The sequence below is a fragment of the Eucalyptus grandis genome, chromosome 3 (genome assembly GCF_016545825.1).
Source record: "Eucalyptus grandis isolate ANBG69807.140 chromosome 3, ASM1654582v1, whole genome shotgun sequence".
NCBI lineage: Eukaryota > Viridiplantae > Streptophyta > Magnoliopsida > Myrtales > Myrtaceae > Eucalyptus > Eucalyptus grandis.
In genome coordinates, this window is record NC_052614.1 from 63,157,887 (window position 1) to 63,171,927 (window position 14,041).

At 38.9% G+C, this 14,041-nt stretch overlaps 2 protein-coding genes across 3 annotated transcripts; both read right to left on the reverse strand.

Moving 5' to 3' along the window:
* Window positions 1–154: 154 nt before the first annotated feature.
* Window positions 155–3,601, reverse strand: LOC104438172 (mitochondrial carrier protein CoAc2). 2 transcript variants are annotated; one of them, XM_010051255.3, is made up of 7 exons: window positions 3,351–3,601; window positions 1,794–1,879; window positions 1,506–1,713; window positions 1,268–1,394; window positions 1,007–1,191; window positions 796–918; window positions 155–717 (listed from the first exon to the last, which is right to left on the reverse strand). In XM_010051255.3, the coding sequence occupies exons 1-7, from the start codon at window positions 3,480–3,482 to the stop codon at window positions 580–582; spliced, it is 999 nt and encodes a 332-aa protein (XP_010049557.2). In that variant the 5' UTR covers window positions 3,483–3,601; the 3' UTR covers window positions 155–579. The 2 variants fall into 2 exon arrangements, with proteins under 2 accessions (XP_010049557.2, XP_039165008.1); XM_039309074.1 differs by having other exon boundaries at window positions 1,794–1,874; window positions 3,351–3,488.
* A 1,590-nt stretch (window positions 3,602–5,191) lies between these two features.
* LOC104438173 (thiamine phosphate phosphatase-like protein) lies at window positions 5,192–7,533 on the reverse strand. Its single transcript, XM_010051258.3, has 4 exons — window positions 7,281–7,533; window positions 6,950–7,071; window positions 6,636–6,837; window positions 5,192–5,780 (listed from the first exon to the last, which is right to left on the reverse strand). Exons 1-4 carry the CDS (start codon window positions 7,419–7,421, stop codon window positions 5,448–5,450), a joined length of 798 nt encoding a protein of 265 aa, XP_010049560.2. The 5' UTR covers window positions 7,422–7,533; the 3' UTR covers window positions 5,192–5,447.
* Between the last annotated feature and the right edge of the window lie 6,508 nt (window positions 7,534–14,041).

Genomic DNA, 14,041 nt, shown 5'->3' on the forward strand with positions numbered 1-14,041 from the left:
TTCTTTAAGAAGGCTGCAAAAGGAAATCTTTGATTAGTCTCCTCGTCATAATTCGCCTGTCTCTGCAAAGCACTAAAATGTCTAGATCAACTTATTGAGTTGATCGCATAACAATCTTCCCACTCTGCTTTCGTAAAGAACTGATGATGTGATATACTGAAAAGGAAGGGTCAATTACATAAAATAGAACATGTTCAGGAGGCCAGGTGATCAGATCAGAAACTCGCAGAACAGAATCTGGTGCTCTATACTAACACGCTAGGAAATCTGGATGGTTACACCTTAACATATGTACAACTTGCATGTCAATCTTATCCTAGTATACTGGTAATCTGGACTGGATGGTTAAACCGTCCGAATCCTAAAGAATGCCGTGTGAAACCTTATTGACTATTCCAAAAATTATGGACCTCGAATGAGGTCATTTTGGATGCTGTAGCTTGGAGCATCGCAAAATGTTCCAAGGGAAAATGAAATATACAACCAATGACCTGACGGTACAAAGGATATAAAGAGGGTCAAAAGCCAGCTGCAGAATGGAGTCCTCTGATTGCCTCATGATGTTAGCGATCAGCGTCCTCAAGAGTGCAATGAAGATGTATGACTACTCTGTTCTTTCAACTCTACTTCAATCACAGCCTCATCTCGTGAAGGGACTCTTAGGTTTGACTTCATAACATCATACACAGTAAACCCAATAGCTACTGATGGTACAACCTGAAGGAAATGAACTGGCATTTAGTAAAAGCAAAAATGCACGGTGATTAACAAATGGAAACTTGCTCAACTTCCCACCTTCATGTAGTTGATGCTCAATCCTGAAAATAACTGCTTCCATCCTTGCCTCTTGGCAACCATGACAAGGGTTTCCATAGTTCCCTCCAGTTTTGCACTATTAGATGCCATGAGCCGTTGAACCTGTCAAGGTAAAAACTTCTTTTGGATCATCCCTATACACCCTCCAATTGGTATCCATAATCAACTCCACATCTTTTATTCATATTACCTGCATTTGTCTCCTCACAACATCAAGCGGATAAGTAAATGTCTGACCCAATAAACCTGCAACAGATCCACACACAAGCTTCACCGTGATATCTTTTTTATGTTCCTCAGGGACATGGCGTTTCATCTCCTCGTAGAAGTAAAACTTCAAACCCGCATAAGGGAAGATTCCGTAGAGTGATGGTGCTGAAAATGTTTCTGCATGTTAATGGCAACAGAAGAAATATTATCCTCCTTAAGAAAAGCAGCTGATGAATCCTACCAACACCGCGATAGAGTCCTCTAATCCCAGCTTCTTTATATGTCTTTAAAAAACAATCCAGGATTCCTCTGTAGAATAGTTCAGAACCAAGCACTCCTTTTACAGAAGAGTTTGATGAACCAACAACCTGCCCAAAAACAGCAAATTGGTCGAACATGTTACCAGGGAACATATTGTTGTCACTCAGTTTTAATCGTCATGCATATGCTCTCATGGGGATCCTACATGGTTGCTTTACCTGATAAGCCAATTTAGTCCGAACCAAATCTAGGGGATACGTGAAAAGTACAGCAGTTCCCCCAGCAAATGATCCTGCCACAAGATCAAGCACAGGGCCTCTTCCAACATCTGGAAAGCCATGAATGATCCATCTCCTGTATTCCTCATAGGTCATATAGTGAAGTGCTGCATATGGCACTATTCGAGCAACACTTGCACCATTTCCTCTGAAAAAACAAACAAGAAAATCAATACCAAATATATCCTATGAAAAACTTTAACATGATGACAATTAATATCAATCTACCTGTAGAAACCCAAAAGCCCCTCTGTCTTTGCAATCTTTTTCATAGATCCAGAAAGCCCCATGCTCTGAAATTCTGCTCTTCTGGTCTAAATGAATACTAGTAAGATACATTTAGAAGAAAAACTTGAATGCACTTATTAAGCCTATGACAGCATAGAATCTTGAAATACAGGGCTAAAGCATAATACTGTAAAAAGATAATCCTCAAAATGTACATCAGCACCATTTCCAGATAAAAACAAGAATCCTCCACAAACATCTTTTATTTTTTCATTTGCTCGCATGCTACTAAACACACCACATATATCTGTTAAGAAGGAATCTAATCCAACTTTGTAAGCCTCATCGTAAGTGGATTCCAAGTAAGCCTATGGAGCTTTAGCAACTAGCTTTATCGATTGATTCACTCATGTCAAACACCAATATCCTGCTGTAGGTCATAAAACAAGAATGATTATATTACTCAAAATATACCATTATAACAAAAGGTGTAGACAGACATAATCAGAAACAGAGTGCATTTGGCACAGAGAGAGAGAGAGAGAGAGAGAGATTATGGCATCCAGCAATCCAGCTACAAAAGACTAAGTGCTACAGTCCCTCCCTCCCTCCCTCTCTCTCTAGCAGAACTGTCCTAAGGTCATTTTTCAAATCAGGATGACCAAGCATACAAGAACTCATGAACATACCCCAGCTCAAGATTGTCTAATTGTCTCATAAAATATCTGGCAAGAGTCCATTTCAACAGAAAAGAAACTTCAATGATCAATGAGAGCTAAACCCCAAACAGAGTTAATTCAGCCTCCGACTGACTGCTCTAATCAGTCTTACAGGGAGCTAGGTGGACAAGGTCGCGCATCCAAGTTCTGCTACAATTGAGTTCAGCGGATTTCATACAAAATATTGATGCAACCACGATGGAAACTCGAAGGGAAGACCATACATTTTCCATCACTTGTGCTAACCAAGCTATCGACCACATTCCACTTTATTTCATTGGGTTCACTACCAACTGCCCCTCTCGCATAATAGCTTGTGCAGAACTCTCCTCAATCATGCGGAATCAGTAATGCCAATTGCCAGACAAAATCAATACACCCGATCTCGACACTAACTGCGACTACAAGCTTCTACGGCCTCAAAAATTTAATCTTGATAAGATTGAGGATCAAGGTCGATGTGTAGTAGCCGTATTTACCATGAAAATCATACACTATGCTTAGCAACTACGACGTACTCTTCTTTATTTAAGGAGTATGAATCCAAAGAAACTATTTTTCTTCGCCGATCGAACCACGTAAAACCTTTTCGTTCATCTCATCTCTCCTTCCGCCTCTTCCACCTTCGCATTAACTCGCTATGAACAGTCAAAGCACAGTCCGCCTTCAATCGGAACAGCCCTCGTCGACTAACGATTCAGAAAAAAAGAACACGGCCCAAACGAATCGCCGAGCAGAGCCGAGTCAAACCCATCAAGCCGCGGCGGAATCCGGACTTCGAGGAGAAGAAAAAAAAAAGAGACGAAATTCGCCGGCGGGGAGGCGGGAGGGGGCGTACCTGAAACAAGATCTTGACGCGCTCGAGCGGCGCCACCACGGACTTGGCGACGCCGCCGGCGACACCGCCGGCGACCAGCTCCTTGGCGAACACGGGCATGGCCTCGATCACGCCGTCCATGGCCGCGCTCATCTCTCTCTCCCTCTCCCTCTCTCTCTCTCTCTTCCTTCTCGCGTTGAAGAGAGAGAAAGAGAGGGAAATCGAGACGTCTTTTGATGGCGGGCGCGAAGAGGTCGTGGATGAGAGAGAAAGAGAGAAGCAAGAAGAAGAAGAGAAAAAGAAAAGAATCTTGACCAGTCGGAGAAGCCCACCCTCGGCAGCAAGGTGGCCCATTGGTCGGAGAGGACGCGATCGGGTGCGCGCCGCTCTATTTTAGTCTCGCTGCTCCCGGTTCCGTTACCCAATCAGGAGCCGAGCCCCGGTGGCCACGCCGCACGCGGCGGAATGCGATTGGACGAGGATGCGGTTACACCGTCTGCAGCGCCTTTCCAATTTTTTTTTTTTTTTTAATAATTACTTTAGTTTGTTTTTTAACAGAAAGGGGGAAAAACTAAGAACAGCTGGGCGTTGCCGCGCCCGATCGGAACTAACGCCGTGACCGGAACGGGCTGCCGTTTTTTGTGCGCGCTTCTTCCGTTGACTTCGGCCCGACCTAAAGACAAAAGCCGTTAACGGTCGAACTGGGCTGTCTGACAAAGACCGCCGCACGTGCGACGGCAGGTACACCGGTGAAAAAACCATGTGATCTTTCGTCTTTATCTGCCAATCCCATAAAAGTCTTTACCGATGTTTGAGGTTTTAACCGGATCTTATTGCTAGGGTTTCTGAGGCGACTTTGGCGGAGTTAATTTGTACATGGAAGTACCAAATTGCGGTTAGGCTATTCATGTGAGGATAGAACAGGTTAGTGAGTTATTTATTATCGAAGCATAACAAAGAATTAGAAAAATCCTATCGATTGCAGCTTTCTCTAAACCATGGAGAAAAGCATGAAAAAAAAAAGTTTGGATGGTATGATCCCTCCTTCACTGCAGAATGAAAAAGGCGATTTCATAGTTCTTGATCTATGAAGATACATTATTAGATACTCTATTTTCTTTTCCCATTGAGGTCGAGCCTAAACTTGTACTCAAGAGATAATTGTTCATTCACTAATAGGGGATGTATATATTCTCGAGAAGAGAGGAGTCATGGGGGTCCTCGGACTGCCTGAATCCTACAAGTGAATAGAAAATTGGATCTCACCTAAATCGCCCCATCTATCCTCCTGAGGAGAGGTTTGGTTTCAAACCCGGTTCAATATATATTGGAGAAATATTTTGGTAATTTGGAAAGTGGTGCTTCAGGCAATGCTGATATCGAGTTTTGGTAAGATCGAAAAATAAAAACAAGTTTTAGAACATTCCCTTATTTTGATGTCTTGTCGAACGAAACCCAATGTTATGAAACGAGGAAACCACAAATCCTACTTTGAAGCAGAAGGAATGGAAGCACTCATTGCAAAGGGAAAACCGGATCCCTTGCAAGTTAAAAGTCATGGTTTCTTAAGAAACAGCTTGTTATTGTATATTCATATAGATATAAATAGTACTAAATGTACAGCATTATGAAATTTTTCCCCTATATAATTTTATTTATTACTGAAGCAGAACCAAAGATGATAACCACTCGACAGCCACATTTTCCTAATCCAAACTCTGGAATAACCACAGGCAGAAGCAAAACTTGAAAAGCCAAAATTATGTTAATGATATCATAGTTAACCCAAACTATAGATCAATGTATGTTCACTGCGAACTAAAATAATCATCCGGTTTTTTTGAATAAGATTGCAGGTCAGATAAGTGAAACCAAACTTTCCGAGAACCAAACTTCTTTTTAGAAATCTGGCAAAATGTATCAGCCAAACAGAAACACAAACGACAGAGCAAAAAATTACAGAAAAAGAATTATTGGTTTGATGGAATATTGTCAGCATCATGGTGTTCTAGTCAGCATATCTATAATGGCGATAAGCACAACTGTAACGGTGTTAAGGTCAGTTTTATGTCTCACCAAGTTCCTGGTGATCAAATGGGTAGGTTCTGCAAAGATGGTTTAAGGGTTAGAGACTGGAGTTGTCTTACAACCGTCATCGGGCGAGGCCGTGAGCCCTGTCCTGGTATTTTCATCCATTAGGATCTTATCGATAATGTCAAGAAGAATTGCCGCAAGCTCTTCTCCATCGCTCCATTCGTGGATCACAGCTTTAATAAGTGTTTGGTCATTGAAAATGAGTTTCCACAGAGGGAAACTCTTTCTCGGCACTACAAAGTCTCGTGTTCCGAGCTTCAAGCATGGGCAGTAATCGCCTTTCCCGTCTCCAAGATATATATATCTTCTGTTCCTTATTTCAGAATCAGCAGCTTGAATCCTCTTCAGAACCAGGCCCTGTATAGAAAAGCACCATGCATATAAACTAAAAGAGCTTGAAAGGAATTTTGATGAGCCGGCACACCAAAGATCCGCAGATTTACTTAAGACAATAAACAAAATGAACTATCTGTGGAAATCTGATGATCCAAAAGCAGTAATAACTCTATTGGGGCTACAAGAAAGGCGATAAATTACAAATAGGATCAATGTGTATTTCCCACAGTTAGCACTGAAAACACCGTTTGTGTCTGAAAATTCACAAGCATTTGGATTGATTTTTACATTTCAACAAACCCTCGCATTGAAACCCCCAGGTCATGTAATAAGCACGCAAAACATTGCATCTATGTCAAATATCAATCTCTTTCCTTTTTCCACAGCCTTTTATATATCCAAGCATTCAATTGCAATTCTCCTATGTTATATCCGAGGGTATTCCAGCCACCCTCTGCACATCTGCAGCCAGACTGTTAAAGTGGAGGTGCATGCTTCCCTCGCCTATTTGAAAAATGTAAGACTTTTTATTACCAATTGGATTATTCTTTGTAGTTCTTGATGTAACCCTGTTCTATTCAACTTCATCCATTTCTGATTGGTGAAAGAATGATACATTTCATCTACATTCTTCATAGAGGAAAATGCACGTAGTAAATTCGAGCACAGAATCCTCTCAGAAAGGAACCCTCATCATGGTTCGCTCAAATCTCTCAACAGGCAGCCCTAAGCAATACACGCAGACAAAGCTTAATTATCATCCTGCTAAAAACAATTGGGTCACTGACAATGAATGCATCGAAATTTAGGCAACACATAAACACCAGAATCGCGTATGTGAAGCAGAGTCCAGGGTGTGAATCATTGCCACATTACCTTGCACATATTGGGAGGACACAAGCTGCACCCATGAGGAGAACCGGCGGAATCGTGAAAAGGGACAATGTTCAGCCTGCCTTCCGCATCCACGAAAGCCGGGTTCGTGACGATCTCAGTGAAACAATCCAACAGCCCGTGATGCTTCAGGATCGTCTCTATGAAGAACCGGTTCGCGTCGCTGATTATCCTCAAATCGCATCTACAGGTACAGAACCCCCCAAATAAACATAACCATTTAGCTACATACTTCAATTCCTTCTTACATCACACCCACACATATGCAACTTAGCACACTGTATGCATTCATTTACCCATTTCGATGAGCTGCTCGAATCGATTCGATAACACGAGGGTGAAGAGGCATCCTCTTCAAGCACTCCGCAATGTCCTCGGCCGCCTTCCCCTGCGTATGGAGCTCCACCATCATCCTATTCTGGGAAAAATCAAGAAAAAAACATCATGAACGATCAATTTCTGCTGAAATTCAAGCAAAGAGATCGAAAAAGCGACAAGCTTTGAGCATGATGTGCACAAAGGCACGTGCCCAAGAGCTCCACGGAAGTCGAATTCCACACCGCCGATTGCGCTCGCCGAGAAAGCGACGGGGGACGGGGAAAGAGCGGAATTTGAGACGGAACGAACCATGAGAGACGTCCAGGGCATGGTGGAGTAGAGCTCACGGAACAGCTGGGTCAGACCCATCTCCGTCACCACCCAGTTGTCGCTGTCGCCGTCGATCAGCGTCCGGTCGAAGTCGAAAACGACCGCCGCCGTATCCGCCATGGTCGCCGGCGACGAGGACAACGGCGGCGAAGACGAAGATTCGCCGACGAGCTGGAAAGGACGCAACCTGGAAAGAACCGAAACGCAGCTTGTGTTCGTGAACTTGTGAGTAGACGTTTATTTATTTGTAATAAAATAAAAGAGTACGAGATGCTCACAACCTATTTTAATCGGGGGGAAAAAAAGCAAAACATTAATCTATTAAAAAAAAAAGCATACTTGATATTTTCACTCATTTTTCAATTTTTTTTCAACCACATCTCTGAAACAATTTGAATTATCCTATATTATCTGCTCAAATTTTGCATTCTGAATAGTCCTCGGGCTTTATTTAAAAGAAATTATGAGCAAACATTTGTTCACTCTTTGACTGCAGCGTATAATTCGGTGCAATTCGAATGTCAACATGAACTAAGCGGCATTAACATAATTTGAAGAGAAGTGAGATCGGGTTAAATAGAAATTGGTGTCTCAAAATCAAACTATATAAAAGAACGTTGTGCTTTCTTGCTAACTTAATTCACTTATAAACCACAGCTTCACAAATTATTGCTAATTTTTTTTTTTTTTTTATTTTGCTCGTGTTTTTTCTTTTCATTTTTTTTTCGATAACTTCCTCTTTGGGATGAAAGGCAATCGAATGGGTCCCCAATTTTCAAAAACAACTTACGACCAAAGTTCTTAAATGCTTACTTAAAAATAATGTGATTCTTTCCTCCTAGAAATGGCACGCGCATGGCCAATTGAAGAAAAAAAAATTTGGTAAGTCCAATTGGAGAAAAAGTTCTTACACAATAGATGAATAAAAAATGTGCCTAGAAATTTAACCTAATTTCTTTACGGATTCAAAATTCTTGCAAAATCAAAATAATTAGATTGTTACACAATCTTGAATTTAAATTCGAAGGCAAGAGATTCAAGAGAATCTCTCTCTTTGCTATGCAAGGGCCATTAAAAATTCATTGAGCAACAACAAATAAATTAGGGACGAGCAACTGGACTGATTCAATTTGAGAATCAAAATAAACCAACCTTCCCCCGGTTGGTTCCAAACTGATTCACGCAAAGATCAATTTGGTTCTCGACTCTATAGAGTGTAAGGCTAGACACGGTTAGAAATTGTTTTGGACGGGCCAAAACCAAATTGGTAGTTAAGTGTGTTGAGCTGACCTTTGAATTGGCCAATTCATCAATCAGCTTGGTTTCCAATTCCAAAAACCGAAACTGACTTTGGCGGGAGATATTTCAAGTTCCTAAGCCACAAATGCAATCAATCAAGAAACCATCGCCCTAGAGGAAACAATTGTCACTTAGTGAAACACCACACTTGCCATTATAACATTCCAATTAGGGATAAGTGTATTAGAAGTCTTAAAATTCGTCATAAAAGTGATATTGATATCTAAAACGTTCAAAAAATACAATTAAGTCCTAAAAACTTTTAAATTGATGCGATCAAGACATTCTATTAACTCCGTCCAACTTGACAAATGAAAAATACTAACAAGTTTTAAGATTTGATTGCACCAACTTAACAAATTCTAGAACTTTATTACACTTTTTTAAGAATTTTAAAAATTTAATTGCACTTTCATGATATGTTTTAAAACTTGATTATACATTTTTAAATTGTAGGACTAAATTGCACCTTGATGATAGATTTTAAAACTTCTAGTACAAAAACCTTTTCGAACACATGATAGGAAGTTAATCATTTGGAAGCACGACCCTTTTATTTCGACCATGTGAGTGCTATTTAAGTAGTATTTAATCTTATTAATGAGCACAATAAACACGATGAAAAAGCGCATTCAAACAAAGTTCTTCTGGGGCTTGGTACCCTCCACGCCAAGGGGAAAGTTCGAGACTTCGCGTCCGCAGTGCTTCAATGCTCAACGCGCGACTTACCTGGATGGGCCAGCGGTGGGGCCCTACCACTCCAGGGGTTTACTCTCCACCGCGAGCGACGCAAGACGGAGGTTCACGGGTCACCAAAAAAAAAAAAAAAAAAAAAAAAAAAGAGCGTTCAAACAAAGTTCTTTCTAGGCATTCTCTATTCTTTCTTCTTCTTCTTCTTCTTCTTCTTCTTCTTCTTGGTTCTTTAATCCATAAAATGACAAGTACTACATTCGTGTCAACGTTGGATTTGAGGGGATATTTTGTAAGAAATTATTGAGGGTTTCATAAATCATGTATAGGTAAAATTAACAAAAATATAGCGGAAACAAAGATGATTTATTTTATACATGATTCTCCGAATGCATTGTTCGTGCGTTTTAATAAAAAAAAATCTGAATATAAAAAGGGAGTTAAACATATTACCTCTCGAAGCACGCTTTAAACGAATTAGTTCAGATGTTCTATAGTTCAAGCGCCACAAACGTCGAACCTCTAGTTCAGACACACCAACAATAGTAGCTTGCCAAACAAAGGCTAAAAGAAAAAAGAGAGACGTTGAATGAAAGAGGGAACTTTCGAATAATCACCACTATGATCATGCTAGCAATCTCGTGGAGACAATCCTCCATATCCTTAATATTTTTAGCCAAAGCCTGAATGAGAGAATCCATTTTCTTTTTTGTGTATGAATACACAAGAACACACACACCTTTTTCTTTACTCTTGTGTACAAACACACAAGAACATGCACGCCCTTTTTCTTTCTCATGTACGAATTGCAACCATCCCTTAACTCTCTTTTTGCAGCACTTTTAAAACTCTCTTGAATTAGCAACGGTTGCTGATCGAGGGAGCAACCGTCACTGATCCACAAGCACGATCGCATGATGCTTCGTGTGTATCTTGCATGAATGGTCAACCGTTGATGCTTCGTGCATGAACGTCAATCGTTCATGCATGAAGCTTCCCAATTTATTTAAAAAAATGCACATTGATTGAATTAATTAATCAATCCCCTTAAAAAAAATAAAAATAAAAAGACATAATTTTATATGTACATTTGGAATACATTAACATATATTCACTTTGGGCATGCAAGTACATCATATGCAACTAGCTCGTAACTATAATACAAATTAAATTACATCTCATTTAATTTAATTTCAAGTCGACTTAATTCGATTGCAGTAATTGCAGACACATTTGCAACATTATTTCTCTCTTATTTCACGTTATCCTAATTGTTTTATGGTGTGTGACATCCCTAGGTTCATCATTAAGCTGGTAGCAAAACTTATACTAACACATTAATACTCCCAAAAGAATTAATTGTCCCGATTAATTTTTAGGTTATACAAGCCATGATTGACATCTAGCAATATGTCATGCCTAACCATATAGTGTGAATGTTTTAAGAACATGTCAGTTTTGGCTACAGTGTAATTCAATCCCTCTATCTTACTATGTCCGATTAAATAAAGACCATGGAATATTTGTCAAGTCATCAATTTGATCATATGCACAAATCTAATTGACATGCATTTTATTCGAGACATAAACAATTTATTTTTTGTTACCCTGACCAAGAATTTCAATGCATTGTCATAATCAAATTGCATAAGACATCATTATTATACCTTGCATGTAACAATGAGACAAATTTCGTATTGTGTACATGTGCAACTTCATATATGAACAAACTATGACCATAGGTATAAAGACGGATCAATGACCCGACATTATGTGCACCCGTGAATCATAGTTGTTCGACACACAAGTTAACACTATGCATCAGGTATAAGGATTATTTACACAAGACCAAAGCATGAACAATTAGATATTGACCACGCTAAAAGCTTCAATGTTGCTAATCATTCCATATGCATCACTCGTGTTCTTAACTCAGGCATCACAATACCCAATGACTTGATTCATCATTCCCTTCAGTATTCAATACTTAATGGTGAAGTTATGAATACACCGGTCTCAACAGGATTATTAATATCCACTCAGTAATCCATTGACCGGGAACAATTTAAAGATTCAGTCTAACTATGAACCCGTCACATATATTTTTAATGTCTCAAGAATAAGTCTAGTTGCAATTGATCTTATCTAATCATTCATAAATATAAAATAATTGGACAAATGAATGAATACACCATTGCCATTAATTAAATAATAATAATAACGATAGTACAACTGAAATCCCTAACATGTAATTATTACATAGTAGCTTTATGGCATACATCCAACAATCTCCTACTTGCATTAAAGCCAACTTGTCAGGTATCTCAAACCCATTTTGTCAATATGCATTTCAAAAGAAAACTGAGGTAAGGTCTTAGTAAAGGGATCTGCCACGTTTTCCTCTGAGGCAATTTTCTGCAAGGCGATATCACCTCTCCCAACAATTTCTTTGATGAGATGGAAATGTCTCTCAATGTGCTTGGACTTCTGGTGAGACCTTGGTTCCTTAGCTTGAGCTATCGCTCCATTGTTGTCACAAAACAATGTAATTGGTTGATCAATTGAAGGAACAATTCCAAGTTCAGAAATAAACTTCTTCATCTAAGCGGCTTCCTTTGCTGCTTCAGAAGCGACTACATACTCTGCCTCAATGGTGGAATTGGCAGTTATGCTTTGTTTAGAACTCTTCCAACTAACTGCACCACCATTGAATGTAAAAACAAACCTAGACGTAAACTTATAATCATTAGGATCCGATTGAAAATCGGAATTAGTATAAGCTATAACTTTAAATTCTCCTTCTCCATAATCAATAATAGATCCTTAGTCCTTCGTAAGTACTTAAGAATATTCTTGATTGCTATCAAGTGCTCTTCTCTTGGATTAGACTAATATCTGCTAGTAATACTTACAGCATATGTAATATCAAGTCTAGTACATAGCATAACATACATTATACTTCCAATAGTATATGCATATTGTATCTTTGCCATCCGCTCTCTTTCTTCAGGAGTATTGGGACACATCTCTTTAGAAAAATGGGTCCCTTGACTAAAAGGCAATAATCTTCTTTTGGAACATTGCATATTAAAACGTGTTAACACTTTGTCTATGTACGTAGACTGTGAAAGGCCAATCAATCGTCTTAATCTATCTCTATAGATCTTGATACCTAAAATGTAGGTTGCCTCTCCTAAATCTTTCATGAAGAATTTCTGTGACAATAATAGTTTTATCGATGATATCATTGGTACATCATTTCCAATCAAAAGTATATTATCGACATACAAAACTAGAAATGCAATTGCACTCCCACCGATCTTCTTATATACACAAGGTTCATCCGGATTTTTTTATGAAGCCAAACGATTTGACTACCTCATCAAAACGAATATTCCAACTTCCGGAGGCTTGTTTGAGTCCATAAATAGACCTCTTAAGCTTACACACCTTCTGTTTTTCACTATTGGATTCAAAACCCTGTGGCCGTTCCATATAGATGTTCTTCTCGAAAAAACCACTTAAAAAAGCCGTTTTGATATTCATTTGGAATATCTTATAATCAATGTGTGCAACTATAGCCAACATAATCCAAATGGATTTTAGCATAGCCATAGGTGAGAAAGTTTCATCATAATCAATTCATTATTTCTGACGATATCCTTTCGCCACCGGCCGTACTTTGTAAGTTCCAATTTGACCTTTAGCATTCATCTTCCTCTTGAAGATTTATTTACAGCCAATTGGTATAATACTATAAGGCATGTCAATTAAGGTCCAAACTTCATTGGAATACATTGAATCCATTTCGTATTTCATGGCTTCTAACCATTTACCATAATCGATGTCTGACATCGTCTCCTCATAGATTTTAGGATCACCAGGTTAATCATTATCATTCACAATGAATAATGAATCAATATGTTCAACCGAGTATCTATAACAAGAAGGTGGATGAGATGTTCTCGCACTTCTCTTAAGAGATTGTGTATCAGAAGTTCCCACTTTATCAAAGATTGGTATCTGAACTCGGTTGTTTGGTACTTCATTATTTTCTTATTTTCTTATCAGAAGCTCCAAGATTATTCTTGTATCATCCCAATCAAAGATTATTTTCAAACACAACCTTCTTGAATGAACTGATTCTCTAGAAAAGAAGCATTCTTACTTACCCAAATTCTTTGGTTTGAATGAAAATAGAAATAATATCCAAGAGTTTCCTTTGGTTATCCAATGAAGCAACCTTGTTCAGATCATGCCTCCAATTTTTCCTTTTTCACCTTTTTTACGAAAGCTAGACAACCCCAAATCTTAATATGATTAAGACTAGGTTTCCTACTATACCATATCCCATAGGGCGTAGTTGGAACAAATTTGGACGACACTCTATTCAGTATATATACAGCTATCTCAAGGGCATATCTCTAAAGGGATATTGGCAAATCGATGTAACTCATCATACATTGCACCATATCTAATAAAGTATGATTTTTTCTTTTAGATACACCATTATGTTCTGGAGTTCCAGGATGTGTCCATTGTGATAAAATGTCATTCTCTTTAAGATAGTCCAGGAATTCAATACTAAGGAATTCACCTCATCGATCCGATCGAAGAACCTTAATACATTTTCATGTTTGTTTCTCAACTTTGGCCTTGAATTCCTTGAACTTTTCAAATGATTCAGATTTATACTTCATGAGATATAAATAACCATACCGTGACTGATCATCGGTGAAGGTAATGAAGCA

Coding starts and splice junctions, on each gene's coding strand:
- LOC104438172 (XM_010051255.3), bottom strand. CDS start 3,482: ATGAGCGCGGCCATGGACGGCGTGATCGAGGCCATGCCCGTGTTCGCC. Junction 1,395..1,505: donor GGACTAAATTGGCTTATCAG/GTAAAGCAACCA, acceptor GTTTTTGGGCAG/GTTGTTGGTTCATCAAACTC. Junction 919..1,006: donor TTGTGAGGAGACAAATGCAG/GTAATATGAATA, acceptor TTACCTTGACAG/GTTCAACGGCTCATGGCATC.
- LOC104438173 (XM_010051258.3), bottom strand. CDS start 7,421: ATGGCGGATACGGCGGCGGTCGTTTTCGACTTCGACCGGACGCTGATC. Junction 6,838..6,949: donor CGAGCAGCTCATCGAAATGG/GTAAATGAATGC, acceptor CTGTACCTGTAG/ATGCGATTTGAGGATAATCA. Junction 5,781..6,635: donor GTCCTCCCAATATGTGCAAG/GTAATGTGGCAA, acceptor TTTTCTATACAG/GGCCTGGTTCTGAAGAGGAT.